Here is a 22,041-nt window from a genome sequence, read left to right on the forward strand (position 1 = left end):
TCTTCTTTTTTCCTTTGAATCTAAATTTTGTTTAACCAATAATTGTTTCTTACCGTTCTCAGTTTACGTTCAGTCCTGATTACATGAACAACCATTGCATTACCAAAAAAGGTGATTAAACTCAAACTGTACAAGCCAAATCCCAGTGGTATAATCATGCCAAGATTGTCGGTTATGTGTTCATCAGTTGGAGGTTCAACTTTGGGTCGAGAAGTGAATCCTTGAAGTGTCTCATTGAATCGCTTGAAAAGGTTTACCAGCATGACGCCGTCATTGGTGTTGACCGTTGGAACTCCAATTATATCGGAAACTGAAAATGAACTCAGTGTTACAGTTGAAGTTAAAGTATCCAGTGAATCATCGGCACTTGCATTTGTCAGTGAATTCAATGAGTTCATCGCTTAAGTCTTCAATAGTCTTCAAACTTAAACAAGGTTAATGCATGGCAATCGAGATGATTAGGTTGAGACAGTTGATCACTCTTCACCTGAAACCATTCAGATGAACCATTAATTTATCGAATCATGTTTCTGTTTGGAAAAAAGAAAAGGAAATTATCGTAAAATCGGTCTTTTTTTCATTTGGCAATTTCATTGTTAATCAAGTAGAAATGATCTTTTCAGTGGAGAAATTTTTTACGAAATTTTCGCCTTTTCTTGTTCTTTTCTTTCTTCGATTAATCTGTTTCATTGATGTCAACTTGACCAGACACAACACAATTGTAACTCTTTAATGTGTCTTGTCCATTGGCTGTAATTTTTCTTCTCTTGTTCAACACAATTAGGATTATTAGCTTCAGGTGTTATTACAAGTCAACAAATGATTTTGCTTCTGTTTACCTCGACGATTGAAGGTAAACAATTGAATCCACTGGAGATTACATGACAATATAAACTGAAAGTTGCTCAATGAAATGTCTGAATGGCTTTTGTGTTGAGAAAAAAAAAGTTTCGAGCTTGAAACACTGAATAATTTATTAATTTATTACTTTAACAATTAATCAATAGTCTAGAGAAGACGCTTCAATGTTTACCATTTTTGCAAGTTAGTCAAATCTGGTTAGTTTATCATTTTCAGCTTAAATCATTTTCAATCCAAGGTTTACTCACTTTTTTCCGTCTAACAAATGATGCTTCAAGTTTTTACCTGTAAAGATTTATGGTAATATTAATGCAATTTTAATGGATCGTGAAATGGATTCAATAAATTGATAATGAAAACTGGCTAAACTGTGAATCAATTGTCTGTGAAAAAAGTGAAAATGAAACAAGGATTGAATGGTGAAAATTTCATCAAAAATTGAAACCAAATGCAATTATTTTTTCATTAATATTTCATTATTCCTTCATTGACAATTGTAAACTGCAACAAATATCATTATAAATAATATCAAACAAAAATGTAAAACTAAATTCAATTCCAGAGAGCGAAACAAGACTCGACTTTCATTTGCAAAAAGTTGATCAATAAGTTCAACAATTGAAAACCAATTTGCAAATGAATGGAAAAAGTTCATCTGTTGAAAGGTTTGAACCAACAAAATGGACTTCAACTTTTCCAAGTAAATTTTTTTCCAAAAAATGGTGAACCAAAAGAGTTCGAGTTTCTGGAAAACATTCGAGTCAAATGTTATTGGCAAAAGACATTCAATTTTATAACTCATTAATCATTTGTTTGCTTTCCATTAGCACTTGTAATCTCTCAATGGTTGGCTAATTATCAACATTAATCAACAATCCAACCAGGCTTATTTATGACGTCCATAATGGCAAATTATCATCATTATCATTTACCTTTTTTCTGTAGCATTTGTTGTTTCTTTTTCTCATATTTTTTTGCTCTCTCGCTCTTCATTCCATCACCAATCCAACAGAATCATTGAATTATTCCATTGAACTTTTTTTTCACTCCCAACAGATTATTATCATTAGGAGGGAAAACTGGGAGTTGAGGATGTTAATGATACTTTAATAGTATCAATAAAATATTAGTCTTGATGTTGCTTTTTTGGTTCAGTTGGTTACCAATTGACTTGGGAAATGCAAAGGTTCAAGTAAAGTATCTGGACATCAAGTTCAATATTCAGATGAATTGGTATTTTGGTGAAAATTAATTTACATTTTACTTTGGAATTGTAAGTTTTCGCAGTTTGAATTTTGCAGTCATTTCATTGTGTTCGAGTTAACTGACCTTAACATGGTTATCATTGAAACTGTTTTTATCTTTGATTAATGAATAGTAAAGATTCCCTGTGTTTACATATTTGACTTGATTGATCAATTTTCAAGAAATGATTCCTCATGGAATTGCGAATAAAAATTGAATTAAATTTTTGGTGAAAACAAAAGTGTTTCACTTTTGGGTTTCATTTACAGATGACATGCAATCAGTCTAAATGAATAATCTTGATAACACTCACTGTCCATGTAATGTCCATTGAATACTGATGTTTAAACTGGTTAAAGTTTCATGAGCAAGTCAAAAGTTTCATTCCTTTTATTGCAAGTGGTTATCAGGAGAAGAACAAATTTACTTGAATTATTCCGTGATTATTTATTCAAAGGTTGAAACTTTAATCAAATGTTGATGATGATTAAAGTAATTCTTGGATTGATCGTAATGATATGAATCAAGTAAATGGAATCTCGAAATGGAGTAAAATTTGAAACTTTTCTTTTTTTTCCTTCTTTTCTCTGGAATAAAAAGTTCAACTGAAATTATCATTCATTTTTCATGTTATCATTGATTATAGTCTATTGATTTTCCATTTTTCAATTTCAACATTCATTGATTGTTGAGAGTTTTCAGCTTGTTGAATGAGCCAGAATTGAATGTCTTTCAATGTTGTATAAGCCAATGAATTGAATTGCAAGTAATCAGAGATGAAAAACGTGATTCCATGTAACCGGAAATCTTGATGAGATCTTGAATCATGCAAATCACATGTCAAAGAACATTAATCCAGTTGAAATGTTCAAATTGAATTGGAACTTTTCCTTGGCAATTTTATTCCTTTTTTCATTATCACTTTGCTTCTTCCCATTCAATACATTAATCAACAATTTTATTAGTTGGCTTAATGTTTAAGATATTAATCAAGATTTATTGTCTTCCAATTCAATCAGAATCTTTTGTCTTTCGTTTACTGTTCAACTCTTTTTTTCCATATTCATTTACTTCTGAACAATTTACTGACTTATTGACAGTTGAGGCAAAAAATTGATCAACAGTAATTAGTAAACTAATAAAGTTGGAAGGGAATGATGAAAAGGGTTTTGTGATTAATGAAAAGTTGATACAATAATCATGAAAAGAATGGAAATGCCAATGAAGTTTACCATCGAGCCAGATTATTGATCGTTAATTCTCGGTTGAAACCCAATTAACTCGACCATTAATGTATATATTGCACGATTCTCATGGTTATTACACCAAACGGTGATTAATACGATTCTGATTCTTTCATCAATCAGTGAAATCTCGAAGAGAAAATTGGAAAAAATTGAATTTCTCTTAATCGTTTTCAAAGCAATTTTTAAATATGAAAAGTTTCAAGAGTTTCGCTGCATATTTAACCGTCAATTGTAACGATAAAACAGACAATTTATGTATTTTTAAATTGCCAACTTTTGCACATTTAAATGATTCAATCTCATCAATCACTGGAAACTTGGTTGAATCGATTCAAGTTAATATTCAATCATTAGTTGAAGAATAGAAATGAAAATTTCACTTTCAACTTGTTTACTGAATAAAGGATGAAATATTAAAACATCAATATCAACAGTAAACAATCGTTATTGTTGTGCCAAAACATAAATTCACATTTTCGTGTTTTTATTTCTTCTGTCAATTGAACGTCATTAACTTTGTAGTCAATATCAAGACGAAAGTGTCTCAAAACAGCAGAGCAATTGCAATCATCATCATCATCATCATCAGAATTTGATTCTGGAGGAAAAGATGTAACATTCTGTATCATCATTAGGAAAATGGCAAAGTATAGTTGATGAAGGTTGTCCTACAATTGAAATAATTGAACCCAAATACATAACTTTTTTCAATCAACTCGACTTTTCAATTTATTAATATTAAACGAGAAGAGAAATAAAAACACAAAATTCAGACTCATTGATCGACTGTTCAGACTTTTTCCTCTCTCGATGAGCTTCGTAAACTTTTGAAAATATTAAATGAACTCGACTTGAATCAATAACTTGAAAAGAGTTTACAATGATACATCATGCAACTTGCACCCATGAAACAAAGGTTCAGTTGAGAAATCACTTTTTTTGCTCCAGAAAAAAAGGACGACTCAAATGGTTAACCAATTGATCAAAATGTATCTTGACAGACAAACTCATGGCCAGTTTCACCATTTGACAAATTTCACTCTTTTTTTGGTGTCTTCCTATTATGCCAAGAGTTTTAAGGCAAGAAATGCAACAAAACCAGAAAACCTAAAATGTCAAAATGAACAAACAAGAGTGACAAAAGAAACAAAATGAACTGAAATGAACAGTAAATGTTACTTTTTACACGTTCGATTTTTTGTTTTTACTTAAAATTCTTTATTCTTTTTTCACCTTGAAATCGTCATCTCAGGATATAATGAAGATTCTGATGTATAATGAAATGATAAGCTGATGGGAGTAAAGGAGAAACAAATAATTCGAGATTGAGTTGATGATTTTTATTCGCAATTTTATTTGGAAATGAAGATCAAATTAATGCCTGAAACTTCATTAGTTGTTGCCTTTCATGTCGAGAGTGATTGGTCAAAAGTTTTGTGACCATTTTAATTGTCAACACTGAGCTTGGATGAAATCGTGCATGAAAATAGTTGCTTGTTAGGTTATACAATGTAACTTTTTTGGTCCCTTTTACTGCTCTGGTCGAGTTTATTTTGAAAGTGAATGAAAAATTTGGTTGATTCTTGGAATCAAAAGATTTTATAAATTTTGTCTTTTTACTGTTACTGCTTTTCACTTGAAAATAGCATCAAATGATAAATAAGATGAGAAAATGTTTTGGATAAAAAATGGCATTTAACCGAATAAATAGATTGGAGTGATGGGAAGAAAATTTAATGAGAAAAAGTTGCTAATAATAATTTAATCAAAGTAATCATCGTAAATAATGATCAACTTTTCAACGTCAAATCAACATTACAGCGAGTTTCAATTAACTTTGACCAGATTTTTATGTCTTTAAACACATTTAAAGTTCATTTAACCTTCATAATAATTGATATAAAAAGCGTTGTTGAAAAATATTTGCAGAAAAAAAGTTGAAAATTCATGAGAATTTGTTCATTTATTTTAATCGCTTTTCTGAAATATTAGACTTTTACATTTTTATCATTTCTCTACTTGATTAAGCTTCCATGATAATTTGCTGCCACATCAGATGCTTGTGAATGTTATCAGAATCGTCTGAAACTCCCTGCACAAGTCAATCTTATTAAAGTATTAACTCAACCTTTTAATCAGTTAAATCATTCGTTTTTTCCTGCGATTTCCAGATTCTGGGAAGAAAAATAATTTCATTTTCATCTTATCACCATGATCACTGGGTGTAATTGCGGATCAAACAGAAAGCTTAATAAAGGTGGTGAAAAGAGTTGAACACAATTGAACTGAATAAGAAGTTTCAGACAGAAAAGAAGTGCAAAAAGTGAAAAAAAGGATTAAGAAGAGCAGATAATAATAATGAGAAAATAACTATCATCATGAAGGGAAACAATCATGATCGTCTGATGACAATGTTTATATTGTTAGTTATTATCAACCTCAGGGGAAACTCAGGGAGTCAAGAATAAAAAACAAAAGGAAAATATTTTTTTGTTTTTTCTTGCAAATTATTTTGTTCTTGCAGCATTAGAAAGCTATTTACAGCTAAATAGGATTGGTTAAAGTGGATAATAAATTGGATGGGAAAGGGAATGCAATTTATTAATTTAAATATGTTTAGCTTGAGAACAATGAAAAGTATAAAAAATATATTTATTGGAATGCAGTTTGGAATAGGCTTCATTTTAATGACAACTCTTCATGGTAATTGGGTGAATCTTGAGTGAGTGAAGACTGAAAATTACGAGTTCATTGTGAGATTTTTGCAGATTCATTTAATCTCACGCTCTTCTGGATCCTCTTCATTGCTCGTTAAACTCGTTTTCAATTGAAGGTGGAAAAAAAATCATTTCAATTCCAACTTTCAACACTCATCAATTTCCAATGTTTTTTATGGTTATTTTCCCTGTTAACAATCTTTCCATATTGATTCAGCTTTTTTTGCCTCATTCTTTCATCAGAATACTTTTTTTCTAACTTTTTTTTCAGCTTCTCATGTTTACTTTCATTTTTTTGCCTTCTACTTTTATCTTTCAATGAGTACACCTTGCCAGAGTATAGTTGCTTCTTCATCTTGAAAACTAAATTATGCCCATTCAACCGATAATGAATCTTTATTGATTGTATAATTTCATTCAACTAGAATATGCATTTTTTGGCTTCCTCACCTTTCCACCCATTTTCATGAGTTTCAGTTTACGTGATTTAGGAAATGAAAGGGATGCGAAACAGCTAAAAAAACTAATTTATTCACTTTCATGACAATTCAAAGTCACATTCAATAGCTAAATTTAATCAATTAAATGTTGAATCAATTGGAATTTCATCATTTCCACTGAATTTCAATCGAAAATCCACTCTATAAATCGATTATCCAACCTTTGTTAACGGGTCTAGTAGTTGCAGTCACTAGTCAAGACAAATATTTTTGTATTGATTATCATTTTTCCAATGACGCTATTTAATCTCAAGTCTTCTTGGATTCCTGTCTACCAGTTGAAATGGTTACCATTCATTTTTGTTGTCAGATTGACGATTTGTTTGTTATGTACAATGGTCATTTGATATGTCACCTTTTTCTGTCGTTTTTGTTGCTGATCAGAATTTTGCTGGGAATCGATTATGATCAGATAAAGAGATGTTATGGATTTATTGCGGTTTAACAATGATCTTGACTGTCGCTTGTAAATAAATCCTTAAGCTGGATACATCTTTTGTGATCACGTAATGACTCTAACTGATGCTCTATTGTTTTGATGCGCTTCTTCAGCTCTATCTATTGGTATTCAAATCGCTTAAAAAGTTCATCTTACTCTAATTATTTTTCGAAGAAACTTAACCTGAAATCAACTTAAAATCAAAGATTGAAAATTGCTCTTCGTCAGTCAACTTGTGACAATTTTTCAATTTTTGACGATCAACCATCAAACTTACAAGGCAACTTACATCTCTTTGAGTCAACCTAGACGAGCTAACCTTTCAAGTTGAATCAACTTACTCTATTCCCTTATTGATACTTGTTAAATGGTACTTTGATCAAACTCAATGAAACATCACTTCAACTCTTTAACCTCATTATCACTTTCAAATAAAGTTTATATTTAATAGCTGATTACTATTGCAAAGCAATTGTGTCCAAGAAATGAAAATGCACTTTCATGCCTCCACGTCAGTTTAAGATAAATTTTACTCCCATAATCAATTGATTAGCATCGAGTATCATGAATGATGAAACAAATTTGCTGATTACCGTACTTTTTGTTGCAAAATGGGTTAAGAGGGAAAAGAAGAAATTGGAGTTTTCATTGAATGAACATGAATGAACAAGTTGATTTGAGCAAAGTAAAAGTGATGAATGAAAAGTAATCTTTCACTTGATTCATGATAAATATCAAATGCCTTTTGCTTGCTCATTAAAACCAAGTAAAGTTTCCTTTTGCATCAACTTGTTTTGTAACAAGTCCAATGATATTTGGCTAATCAGAGCAACAAAAGTTTCATTTCAATTGAACTAATCAATGTTAATCCTTTCTCATGATATTGAAACCAATAAAAGAGGTGAATAAAGGTAACATTGAAACTAACGAATCAGGAAAATAAGTTTTATTCAAGTCTATTCAACAATATTCAAGATCAATCAAGCATCACCTGCAATCATTAAATTTTAACCAACCTCTGTCTGAATAAATTCAATCTCATTATAAACTTTGTAATTTTAAAGACTTGGAATTTGGAACTTTGGATAAAAAAATATTTGACTTATTGATATGAAAATGATAAACAATTTTCATTGGAGAAAGAATTGGCTTCTCAAAATAAATATTGATTATGATGCTGGTAAATATGATCATGGAAATGAGAAGGATGCAAGAAAATGAACTTTTACTTGAAAGATTTACTGGATTTATATTGTCATTTCATTGATGATTTATGATTAAAGATGAAAATATTTTCAAACTCATTGATATCTGAGAAGCTGATTCTCAAAATTTTTAAATTATCTCCACTTTCGGTGCAATTAATCTTGCTAAATAGTCGGCAGACAAATCGATGAAAACATTGAACGTTTTGTAAATTTACATTTTAGACTTTTTCATTTCATTGTAAATGCAATAAATTTAGAGGAAAGCACGACGATCCAATTACAAGAATAAGACTGCAATTTGATCAGAATTTAACATTTCAGAATTAAATATTTGATGAAAATTTTCTCTTTTGTCTTTTTCTCTGAATAGAAAATGAATTTCGTCTGAAAATCCCTTCCGAATAACCAATGATATTCTTGCTGAAACTGTGAAAATCAATGCTTTTCGACATTCACTTGAAATCATACTTTTGATAATTACGTAAACTATTCTTGTCCTTTTCACTGAACAACTCATTTATCATGTTATCTCACTGATCAAGTCAAAATTTAGGAATCCAAATATCTCTACATTTTTGTTCATTTACTTTCCTGATTCCAACATAATCAAGAGCAGTCATTAGTTTCATCTCTTGCCATTCCTGTAATCTCATTAAATTCAGCAATAACTTATCATGTCTTTTAATATCATTCTCAACTTGCTTCTCTCAACTTTATCATGTCTTTTTTAATTATACTTTACCCTGGTTGAGGTCAAAAAATTTCAACCATCAACTGAGCAACGAAAAACATCTGTACAATGAACTCTAAATTTCAAGTTGAAACCATGTTCCAATAATGTGTCGAAAAATCGATTAAACTTTTTTAGCATTTGGAAAATGTTCCAATGAATCGAAAAGGAAATTAAATTGTGAAAATTGCCATGTTTATTTGCCTCTTATAATGACTATTTGTTCAGGTTTATCGTCAATAAATATTGCTTTAGATTAATAAATACGCTTTGCTCATCATTACACCCAATGTTGTTAACTTTATTCAATGAAAGACTTAAAACTTTTCCCAATTACCTGGCAAGTGTGAAGATAATTTATTGATTCAAGGCTAAAAATGCCATGAAATATTCATGATTAATGACGGTAAACATGGCGAAAATTGGTTAAACAGATATTTTCAACTGTTGGTCCAAAAATTGAACAAACAAATGCACTTGGAATCAATTTTTCCACCAATTTTCAAAAAAGCAAACAGAAAAGATCAAAGTAGTAATTTAATATTTTATCGATAACATTTGATTCTTGGTGCTTTGATATTTTTGAAATTACAATTTTCCAATTTTGAGAGAAAAAGAAATTTTTTATTTTAGATAAAATCCATGATTCGACCTTTCAACGGTTGAATCGGCTTAAAAAATGCATTTCAATTTTAACGAAACAAAAGATTTTCAGAAGGAATCATTTTCTTTATCATTTATTCATTGAATTTTAGACCAAAAATTATTCTTTATATCTTTTGCTATCTAATGCTGATTCAGTGTAAAATTCAATGAAAATGATTTACTTTAAAGTGAAATAAATTTGAGCGAAAAAATGAGTTTTCAATTCGAAATGGATTCAATTTGAAAATTGAAATTATCCCTTAAAGGCTGATCAAGTGATTCTGAAAATCATTGCCTTTCGTTTTTATAACAAAACCTTTATCCTTGGAATCGTGTAAACAGAATACGATTTAAATGGCGATTCGAGCATAAATGGTTGACCATTCAAATTTACCTGAATAAGCTCATTTGAAGTTTGTGTGAAGAGAAATTCAATTGAAATTGATTCAAATTGACCCAATGTCAACCTTATTTAACAGCTCAAAATGTTTCCCTTGATTTGCCAATGTTCAATCAATTGAAAACGAATGAACCAAGATAATGTGTTCAGCTCAAGATTGGCTTTTTATCGACTCAATTTTTCTCTCAGTTGAAACTTGAAACTCTTCACCTTTGACTTTTCGCTGCACCTTCAACTATTAATAATGTTTCACACCAGGCAACAACAAACAGAAAATTGCATAAATTTAATGTTGCTCTTCATAATTATACTTGAAACTTTTCATGAAACTATTCATTACTTTCTTCAAACTGTATCTCGATGAATTTATTGCTTATCAGTCTGGTTAGTTGCCTATTATCAGCCTCATTAAGTTAAGCATTAATTGAACAGTCGCCTTGAGGGCAATGCAATTGAAATTCAATGAGTTCAATAGAGACAATTAATGTGTCTTTTCTCTTCTCATTCAAACTGAAATCATGATCAATCCATGTTGACAAAGAGATGAAATTTCTTTAACATGCTTCACCTAATTTTCAATTAAAGTATATTTTTGATAAAACACTTTTCTTTTCTCCTTATTCATCTCAAGTCCATTAAGTTAACGGAAATTAATGCAAATTGTTAAGAAATTTTTTCTTCAAAAAATTATTTCTTCCAAAACTGTCAAAGCAAAACTTACAGTTATTAAATTCAACAAGAAAAGTTGAAAGACAAAAACTCCTCAGCTATTCAATGATAAATGACTAATTGAACATTTCGTTTCCATGTAAACTTTTTCAATTCAAACTCATTGACTTTACATACTCGGTTACTCTTTGATGTTGAGACTAAACATTTGCGACGAAGAGATTTGCAAAGCTTCAGCAAAGTTTGATTGCAAGAGTTGGACTAACCAGCTCTAGTGTCCAGTCACACATAAAGACCAATCTGATTGCGTGGTAAAAACATTGGTTTTGTCTTGACATCTTTTCCCAGCTCGGAAATCCTGTTTCAGAAGCAGACATTTACTTGTAGCGGGTTATGCAAATAATCATCTTAAGGTATTGATGTCTTTAAGCTTGACGAAAGGCATGGATTGAATTTGTTCAATCACTTTTAGAGGTTGAAATTAAAAGTGAATCAATAGAAAGCATCTAAAGGTTGAAATTAACTTTGCATTTTCAAGTGTGTTTCTGACGTTTCTCTATTGATCTGTGAGTATTGGAAATGTGATTAAAGGTGGACTGAATGTAAATATTGGACAAGAGATCATGTAAAAGAATACATTTTACTCATTAATATTGTTGAAAGATATGAGTGTAAACATGAAAATAAATGGGTAAAACATGATGAGAATTACATTGGCCATTCAATAACCAAATAAACTCATGTATTGATATTGTGTGGGCAGTTAGTAAACAATTTTTTCCCTTCACAATCTATTTGTTTTTTGCTTAATATCATTAACAATATTATTATTTCACTTAGCTTCATCATTTCTTTGCACTCGATTTCCTTCTTTTTTCATCATCTTCTTCTCTTTTTGTATCCATTCAGATGCATCCATATTGACTGAATGCAACATAAAGATGATCTTTCAACTGAATATTTTGTGTCTGGTCAGTTGTGTGAATACCTTTTCTGGATACATAAATCTGTTTGACTAGTCAAGATGACCAGAAGCAAGGAAAAAGATTGAAACCAGAGTAAAGGTATAATGTGAAATAATACGTTTCCATTGATGCAGTTATTGGATGGAATGAAATGAAAGGTAGAAAAAATTGATTCCTCACGAAATTTGAACTTTATTCCAAGTGTTAACTGGACTTTGATAACTCAATAGTTTTCAAGTCAAACTTTGAAATAAGGTGGAGAAGAAGGAATTGATAAAGAGTAACATTGTAAACTTTGAGATTCGTTTTGTTCAACTTTGATTCTTCCATTTCATTCAATCCCATTCAATTCAATTGGCATATGGGTTTACCTGTTTGTTTGTTTTTCCTGACAAAACTTTCATTTCACATTTCTTTCATCTTCAATCTTGTTGATTTGACAACATCAATCATCCATGAGGAAAGGGAAAAGGCAACAAAATTTCACAACAAAATTGGTCAACTATTAAATATTTGACCAAACGTATTGATTTACAGTCTTTCACTTGAAACTTTACCATTAACTTGAAATGAAAAAATCATAGTTCATCCACTCGAGAATATTTAGTTTAACCTTTAGAAATGAAACATTTCAAATGAAACAAAAAACTTTCTGTCAACAATAATTAGCAACAGTTAGTCGCTGCAATGACAAGTTTCCAGGTTTTGATCGTAACTCAAAGAGTAGCATTAAAAGTTTTGTTACACCAACTACACAAAAAGACCAGTTCGATATTCTTGGCCTGGTTTTTGAAAAAAACTCAAGACTAAAGTCCATCATCTCGTGTTTAGCAAACGTCCCATGAAGAACTTAGAATTGATTTCTATCGTCCAGCTTGAGTGGATGCTCTACAAAGGACACAATTGATGTGGTTACCTTACATTTGGGAAATTCATGAAGATCAGCTTGAGGCTTGTACAAATGCATTCGTTCGACGCTTTGAAAACTATTCAATTTATCGAGATTCTTCTTCGCGTTCGAATCAGCAATCATTGCAATTCAATTTCACACTTTTGACGCTTTCATATTGGACTAGAGTAATGACTTATTTTGGCTTAATGATGAAATCAATGGAATGGTGGGAAAGTAATTAATATAGATATGATATTGACAGAAATTAATTGTTAACTGATGACAGGAGATAATTGATGGAAGAAGAAGAAGAAATAGGAAGGAAAAATGTATCTTTAATTCACCATTATCAATCTAAGTTGACTGATTAAAAGAATGGTGAATGTGAAGAATGGTTGATTCACTTTTCCCATGTAAAGGATAAATCATTAATTTCAATCAGAAAGTGAATCCAGAAAATGTCTTAACTATCAAGACAATATTTACTCTATTTCACACAAAGACATACATTTAGTAAACAAAAGTAAACGCAAAGAAAAGGCAAGATACAGATAACATTGAATCGTCATTACAATAATAATAATAAATTATATTCCTTCATATTATTAGTAAAATCATAATGATATTAACAAGTAGAGATGGAATCAAAGATGAACCATGTTCTCAATGGAACCTGAACAATACTCAAGTCTGATACTTTTAGTGCATCATGAAGGGTTAAAAAGTTTCATTTGCAACTTTTTTTCCGATCGATAATTCAATTGCACTCATTTGACTGTATCAATATTTTAGGCAAATTATTTGATTATCAATCTTATGAAAGCAATTGAACGACTGGCGATTCTAATTAAATGGCAATCTTTTGGCTTATTAAATCAATTTGATAATGTTGCCTGTCTTTTTAATGATCAATTATAATTAAACATTCAGTGTGATTCAGTTAATTGGTGTAATTAGGATATGAGATGAGACAAAATAAAAGATAATTAAGGTTAAGGTAAAACATGGGAATCAATTGAATTAGCAAATGTTTAATATTGATTAGGATGAATGAAGTAAATGACACTTTAATGAGCTGAATCAGTTTAATTGCAGTCTAATTGCTGAATTAGTTTACATGTCAAGTTGTTGAACTTTTTCAATGTCAATGGAATGAAAACTTTATCCAAACTTTATCTGATACTTTTTACTCTTCATTTTGCTTCAATCAAATTGAGATGGGAATTTCGCTGCAAAAGATTATCCTAATTGTGACTGGCAGTTGAAGAAGCAACTGAACTGAAGTTGAATCTTGAAAATTGACCTTCGAGTTAAGATGGGTCAGAATGATTCCCAAGGGTAGACTTAGTGAAGAGAGTAAAGTTGAAATAATGATTTATTGTGCCAAAAGTTATGAGTAAGTAAAGTAGATATAAAAGTCCGACTCTGGGACGAGCATTTCTTCATCACTATCAGACGGTATATTTTAGTCTTTTAGCAGTTCTTTGGAAAATCAAAGATTGAAAATTCCAAGCTGAATCTTCTCTATCGCCCTTCATAAAGCACAATATTATCGGATAAATTATTCTGGTGGAAAATCAGCCAACTGTTTCATTCTTTGATTAACAATCGCAATAACGATGAAATCTGAACATGAGTTTGTCCAATTCTCAAAATTCCAGGGAAAAATCTGGACTCTGTATAACCAATTGTGAGATATGATTAATGGCTTGAAAACGCCCTGTACAGACAGTCAAGCATCTTTGGAAACTTTCACCTTCACTTCAAATCTGAACTTTTTACCAAAATTGAAAACGTAGGTGTTGAACGGTAATGATAAATTAAAGCCTGGCTTTAACTTGCAAATCATGTTTAAATTTGCTAGACAATAAATTGTTTCTTGAAAGTTTGGAAAACATTTTTCGATTGAATGTTATCATGAAAATGGGAAAATTTTAATTTCACCAGGAAAACGAAATTGAAAGGAGCAAGAAAAAAAGTTATTCAAGTGTAACAATTTCTTATAATTTCTTGGGTTTAAAGCTTGTTTATCAGACTGCGTTTCATTACTCTATCATCATCAGGGAATCAAGGGAATGATAAAATGATTTATATCAGCAGCAAGAAGGGAAAAAAGTGTGAAACAAAAAAGAGAAGAGAAGAGAAGAGAAAAAAAGATTCAAGAATAGTAAATGATGATGATGATGATTGAAAATTCTGTGGCTAATGAATGGCGAAATTTCTTGTTCCATTTAATGAACTATCACCACCTAAACATTTCCACCCATTGGTATTCATCCAAGATGAATAATAAACTGTTAAAGGGTGAGAAGCAAAGTAATTAACTAAATCAGAATGAGCACATTATTTATTATTTGAGAAACAATGAGAAGTGAAAACAAGTGAAAATAATTACAAAAATGAGTTTATTCACATTCACCCAAACTTATTGATAAATATCCTGGGAGTTTCAATTCACTCCCAGCCTTCATTTTAAAGGCAAACCAAATTTGAATCTGTTTCAGGGCTTTTCAACATTTTCCTGTTTACATTGATAACATTGTAACAAATCAATTGTTGAAATGGTGAAAGTTGATTGATTTTTAATGATTTTTTCGTTCCTTCTTTTTCTTTTCATTAAAGAAGAAGAAAAAGTTTCTCATGAATTTGTTGAGCAAATTAATGAGATAACCATTTTCATGAGCAACTTGAATTATCTGATTTTTTCTCTTCTTTTTTGTTCCCCATTCTAAATGTTCAACTGTTCAATATTGGCAAAAGGATAAAATGGTGTTAATCTTTCTCTTTACCTTTCCATGTTCCATGATGAGGTGAATTGATAAGGTGATAATTTACTTGGATTTATAACAATTGACAATTAATTTGATTAATGGTTTTCATTTGGATTTTTGTTTAGATTCAAGATGAGGGAATAAAAGCTGGATCATCGAATCATGAAAATGACAAATGGTAAAGTAAAAGGTAATCTTGTAATGATGGATGAACAATGAAACGGAATGAGAAAATCATTTTTTTATATCTTCAGTGATTTCCTTCGATTCAGTCTCGACTTATCTTTGGCTTTTCATTTGCCTTGAAGCGTCCAAGGAATGTCTGAGATTCAACTAACAAATTGGATTAATTTCAAGCTATTTAACCATCAACAAGATCAGACATTTAATTGAGTTTTGAGTTACCCAAATGGTTTGCATTAAAATTGCATTTCTAATTATGTTTTGTCTACCATTTAAGCAGCTTTATTAACTTAAGACCATTCATGCGAGTTTCAGGTCAATAATTGGCTTGATCAAACAGGATTATATGTTGACAGTTGGTCAATCTGATAACTCTCTATTATTGATGACATTTCGTCTACGAAATTGACCATGAAAACAGGTTAATCCTTTCAATTATCAACAAAATTTCAAAATCATTCAACCGGTTTAAAGGTGAATAGCAAATGTTGAAACTTTTATGAAATGAATTCAATGAGATGAATAACCGATGCTTTGAAAAATAGACTAGACTTTCGTTTTTGTCCGTATTTTTTCGACGAAAATTTGATCGCAGAGAAAAATTTTGAAATAAAGAACTTTTCATTCTCTGATAAATCAGACTATTGAAATTCGATCCTTGTGTCATGTTGGAATCTTGAAACATTAATAAAGAAAATCTCATTTACTTTTCCAAATCATTCGACAATACTTGGAAATCGGATTAATCTATTTTCGTCAAGAATTCAATTAACTAGAGCAATGAAATTTCTCAGGAATCGAGGATAAGTTTATTATCAATATTAATTCCGAGTGTATAACATATTCAGGTTATCTTGCTTCATCATTGCTTATTTGGAAATTGTCATTTCGGTTTATCCAAATAGTGTAAAGTTTTCATAGCCTGAGATTGTTGTGAATTTTTTTAAGCTTATAGTGTTCCTCAAGCAACCATAGATAGATGAATGAATTTGCTGAAATATTCAGAAAAAAAAAGTTGCTTCAAAATTCACTTTGGCTTTGAACGATTGCACAAGCCAATCACCAAAAGGTCAACGGAAATGATCAAATTTTTTCAGGTTACCGTGCAACCAATAAAGATTGAATGACAACTTTCCACTGAATATTCATGCAAATCGCGACTCGTTCCTTCCATGAACAAACCAAAAAAACTAAGAACTTTTAAAGAGCAAAAACTCTGAATAAACTCAACTCAGACGTCAACCTTACAAGCTATCAGTGTCTATTCAAAGCATAAGTGCTTCGCCAACCCGAAATCCCAAACTTGGACTCGGATTATTTTTAAGCTCATGTTGAACTTAATTACTTTGATCATGAATTATCTCAGGCTGGAAGAGCATTAATCTTGTATCGTTTTGCTAATACAATCGGTTAATCGAAAAACGATAAAAAAAATTGTCTCTCAACTCGAAATAGACTGGAATGTAAGTAAACAATTGTGGAAACAAGACCAAAGTAGACTAAAAGCAATAATTTAAAGATCAGAATTAAATCTGTCTTAATTGAGTTTCCAGATGAAAACAATGTAAACTTGAAACTTTTATTCTTTATGTAATAAAAGAAACTAATTCCTACTCCTTTTAATACAATAAATATCATTGAATCGATGTTGGATTTTTTATTATTTTTACCGATTCTCAGTTTTGTTAAAAGTAAAATGATTCCGGTAAACATTAAACACTTAAGTGAAACTAATAAAAAGATAATAATAATCGTAGATAAAATAAAGATAAACGTTAATGGTCATTTCCAGTGATGGACAAAAATAAGGATAAAGGAAGGGCTAATAATAGATTGAACAAAAATAAGGTTGGAAAAGAGTTGAGCAAATATTGAATGCAATTGAAAATGTTATCAAAATCTTGGCATAACAAGGAATGATATTAATAATGAGAATCACGATGGAAATGGAAAGGAAAATAATTTGAAGAGCAACAATCTATTGATTTATTGATCATGCAAAGTAAATTAAACTTTAAACTCGACTGCAATGAAATTGAATAAACAGACGAAATGATGAAATCCAACAATGAAAATTGACTAATGATTAAATTGATGGGAAAAAAGTGAAAATTTGAAGCCAAAATTGATTGGAAAAAAGTTGTCGCTGTAAATGATTAACAATTGAAGGGAAAACAATCCATTTCTTAATGTATCTGTAAATGAATTATTAATCAAATGCATTAAAAGATTGATTCAATTACATTAAGCGTACAATGAAACTTGTGATTCTGTGAATCTTGTACTTGACATGTTTTGACAAGTGAAGATGAAAATGAGATGAAAATGTTTCTTTGAAAATATTGAAGATTAATGAATGAAGAAACAAATGAATTAGTTGATCAAGAAAAGACTTGTTTCAACTCAATGAACATGATTTTTGTGATAAAAAATTGACTCGTCTGTGAATCAGACTCGTTCATTTTCATACAAACATTTAGTGTAATTTTTTAATTTTGATTGAAGTTACAAGATTCAAATATGAGTTGATTTGACCAAAGAATCCAACAAAAAACAGAACTTAACTTTCAGAAGTTTATCAAGATCTAATCATAAAGAGAACTGAGATCATGGATTCAGAAATCACAGATAGAAAAGAATTGATTTTTTAAGAATCAAAAACTTGAGAATCGAGATCATAATTATGTTTTGTTTGGGACGAATCATGAATATTATGTTCATGAGCAGGACAAAATTTTCGCCTTTGGCTTCCAGTGTTCCTTGGTTTTTGCATGATGTTGATGAACAATCTAATTTCCCTCATGACACTTGAATTGTTTTGAAACTAAGCAGGTCATAATGAATGAGAAATGGCCAGTTTATATGGAAGAGAAGAAATATTTTTCTTGGAAATCTTTCATTTCCAATATTCTTGAATCACTTTTGATTGGTAAATGCTGCAACTTTTAACCTTTCATTTCAACTTTACTATTTCTTATAAAATAATTTTCTCCTCTTTTTTTTGTTACGCTCAAAGCTAATCATGAAAATTCTGCAATTTTTCATCATTCATCTTCATCATTCGAACCTCATTTTTTGCTTGATAATATTGATAAGTTGAAAAGCTAAGATTTATTAGATGTAAAGGAAAAGGTAAATCAAAAAAGATCGAGAAAAAATGTTATTTTCATCTGGAAACATCCAAATTGATTGATAAACATTTTTTGCTTTTTCAACTTTTCATTAAAAGCTAAACAATCTCAAATCACATTAAACATTACAAGATTAACTGGGATTGATTACAGGGAATGAACAATTGATAAAGTAAATTCAAATTTTTTATTTACTTTACTTTATGGTTCATCATTTTAATGATCATTACTGTTAACACTAAATAATCAATATTGATTGAAACTCTTTTCAATTTTAATGAAAATCCCTTTTAAGAGGAAAAATGGTTTTCCCAGAAATTAAATCAAATTTCTTATTCAAATTGATTAACTTTTATTCAATATAAAGACGAAATTTAATTTCTCCATTTACTGTCATTTAGCTGAAATCTTACTGACTTTTATTCATTTTAGTTATTAACTTGAATATAAATGTTAACTGTTTTAATTTAATCAACTTAATGGTGTTCAATTTGCCTTTTAGTGTTTACTTTTTGTCGCAATTTGTCACAATCAATTTCAATTTTGTTTCCACTTTTCAATCAATTTGCATTTAAATTTCAAGTTCAGTTATGAATAAATCATCTTTTTGCCAATTTCCATGTCAATTTGTTTTCAATTTTGGGCCAACAATTAACAATTGTAAACAACTGTAATTGACTATTAAACCTGTCAAATGAACAACTTCAAGTGAAGTTTAAAGTTCATCTCATGGGGAAAATGGTCAAACATGGTTAAATATACAGACTTTTAGTTGCCATTATTATGGTCAATAAGCTTAAATTGTTGACAGATTATAAGGAACAGTTGAGAAAAAAGAAGAAAAAAGTTGGAACTTTTCTTGGATCATTTCAAGTGGATCAGATCGATTTGAAGACAGAGAGACTTATCGTTTAGCTTTCAAGTTTATCCAAAAGTCAACTGAGAATTTTCAATTGATTAGTGTTCAAATGGTTTGTTAAATTGTTGAGTTTAACAGGTTAAAGTTGAAGGCAAAGGTATAAAGGAAAAGAAAAGGTAAAGTGATTAGGAGTTGATTTGATTGGCAATTTCATTGGTAAATTTGGTTAATTGTCAGTTTGTTTTTTCCTTGGTTTGGCTTGATCAATTCAATTAGGTTATCTAAAATTTAATGAACCTTAAAAATGTCATTCACTTGTAATAATTGCAATTGTTGAGAATCAAGTGAATGGGAATGAAATGGAAAGGATTGTCAAGGATTCCCAACAGGGAAGGAATCACAATAAAGAATCAATTATTTTCGCTTTCATTTAAGATTCATGATCAGGCTCAGCATAAATTGTTTCTAAATACCATTTCAAGGTTTGGTTCAGTTCAATGACTCAAACTAGCAAGTTTAATTGCTGTTGACCAATTAAAAGCAAACTTTTCAAAAGTTGAGTTTCACCAGTAATTGGACATTATTCATTGAAAATGTGAGTTGATTTTTTCAAGTTAATTAGACAATGTTTAAATTCATCCGATTGTTCAGAGTTTAAGTGAATTGTTAAACAGTCCAAACAGGTTAAGCGATAAATCGATTGAAAAGTAAAAAAAGTTGACCAGAAAAGGTTAATCTAAACAAAATGCTTGACCCATTTCTTCATTAATTTATAGTCAAATCATTAGAGTAAATTGCTATCAAATTTAGATTGGAAAAGATGTTTGTATCGAAGGTAATTTGTTCGGAATGCATCTGATCCTTTGAACAGGTGCCAACAAATTAATATTTTAGATTGGATAAACACAAGATTGACCACTTGAAAGTCGATTAATGAAAATGCTTTTTTAATTACGGATAATGTGCCTCTTCAAGAATAGTCAAAGGACTCAAGATTTTTGCATTGCCCATCTCTAATGAATTTAACCTTTAATTAAAGATGAACTTTGTCAACAAAGCTGTTCAACTTGCTTCTGAGATTTCATCTTCAGACTGACAATATTTGTCCAGATGTTATATTCAAATATTCAGGTTAGGTAAGGTCAGCTTAGGTTTGGATGATCCGTTCAACGAAAACTTTGTCAGTGACTTTTGACTTCACTTCTAGCGCTTTTACTTAAAATCATTAAAATGTTGACGATTCATGAATCAAGACAGACCGATATATTGGTCAAAATTTCACTCCAAACTAAGATCCAGGCAATTGACTCCAAATATTTTGAATGTAATGAAATCTAAATTTACTTGATTAACAATTATCATTGGGAGGTTAGTATGAAAACTACTAAACTTACATTGAAGTTAAACTTGTAAGTTGCTTGTAGAGTTAACCTTTTGACTTGAAAACAAAGGAAAATTTCATTTCAAATGTTCACTTTGATATTTTGAGTTTCATTTTTTGATTTCAAATGATATCAAAAAGATTGTTGATGATTGAAAAGGTAAAAGTCACAACGCAAAGAGATGAAAATTAAAGTTGATATAAAGATGATTAAATCCAATGGAACACATTTTTTGGCTGGCTGTTGATCAAATTAGAAAGGTTGAACAATTTTTTGAATTAAAATCCAATTGGTAAAATGAAATTTAGTGTTGATTTAAATCATTAAATATAACCATTAATTTAACAGGAAAAAGGCAAAAGACTGAACATTATTATTCAATTAATTTGACAAGTAGAGTTGAAATGTTTACATGAGCACACATTTTCAAGTTGAAAAGAGTCAATGTTTACAACATTGATCATTCCTATTCAATTGCTTACCATCAACTGAGAGATTCAGAGGATTCCAATGATTCTCAGTAATTTAGAGGTAAAAACATGTGAACTTGCGCCGTAGTTTACCATGTAACAGATATATAAAAGTTCATCTATGAATCATGTAAACAAAACAGCTTTTCATATCACAATGAAAGGTTAATTTTTTCGTGTCGCTCTTTTTGTTTCATTTCAAGTTGACTTGAGGAAATTCATCTGCAACCATTCATGATGAAAATTGATTGAAGGAAGCAACAATTATCTGATCATTTGGAAATATTCAAAAGGTTGAGAAAAGAAACTTGTTTAAATGCTAAAAATTAATCAAAGTCAATGTAAACAAGTTCAAGTATTGAAAAGGTCTAATTAAACGGTGTACTCATTAGACTGTCTTGACTCTTAACAATTATTTAATTGCTCATTAAATGAAGCTCATGTAATCATGATAATAGTGTTATAACAGTAAAACCATGAAAAGATAAATTGATTATGGAAAAAACAAGAAGTAAAAAGATTATTAAAAGTTAAAGACAAAAGTTGAATGCTGTTGAGTATTGAAAGGACCATTTTTTATTCAACCTAAACACTGCTATTAATAATCACAATTTCAATGCTCATCATTGTTCATCATTATCTTCATGTTACTCTAAATCATTCAAGTTTCAGTGATTCTAGTGATTCCCTGGAGTTTGGCTAGTATATTAAGGATAGGATATAAATG

At 30.1% G+C, this 22,041-nt stretch overlaps 1 protein-coding gene across 1 annotated transcript in view; it reads right to left on the bottom strand.

The window, feature by feature from the left end:
• Positions 1 to 21,325, bottom strand: part of LOC107363386 (histamine H1 receptor) — a 37,007-nt gene extending 15,682 nt beyond the window's left edge. Inside the window, exons 1-2 of the mRNA XM_089267307.1 lie at positions 20,857 to 21,325; positions 54 to 530 (exon numbers count right to left, since the gene is read on the bottom strand). Coding sequence (XP_089123433.1) covers positions 54 to 398 — 345 coding nt within the window. The 5' untranslated portion in view covers positions 399 to 530; positions 20,857 to 21,325. The remainder of the gene's footprint in view (positions 1 to 53; positions 531 to 20,856) is intronic.
• Between the last annotated feature and the right edge of the window lie 716 nt (positions 21,326 to 22,041).

Source organism: Tetranychus urticae, chromosome 2, assembly GCF_039701765.1.
Source record: "Tetranychus urticae isolate SD_2017Ah chromosome 2, NJAU_TeUrti_SD_1.0, whole genome shotgun sequence".
Lineage (NCBI taxonomy): Eukaryota > Metazoa > Arthropoda > Arachnida > Trombidiformes > Tetranychidae > Tetranychus > Tetranychus urticae.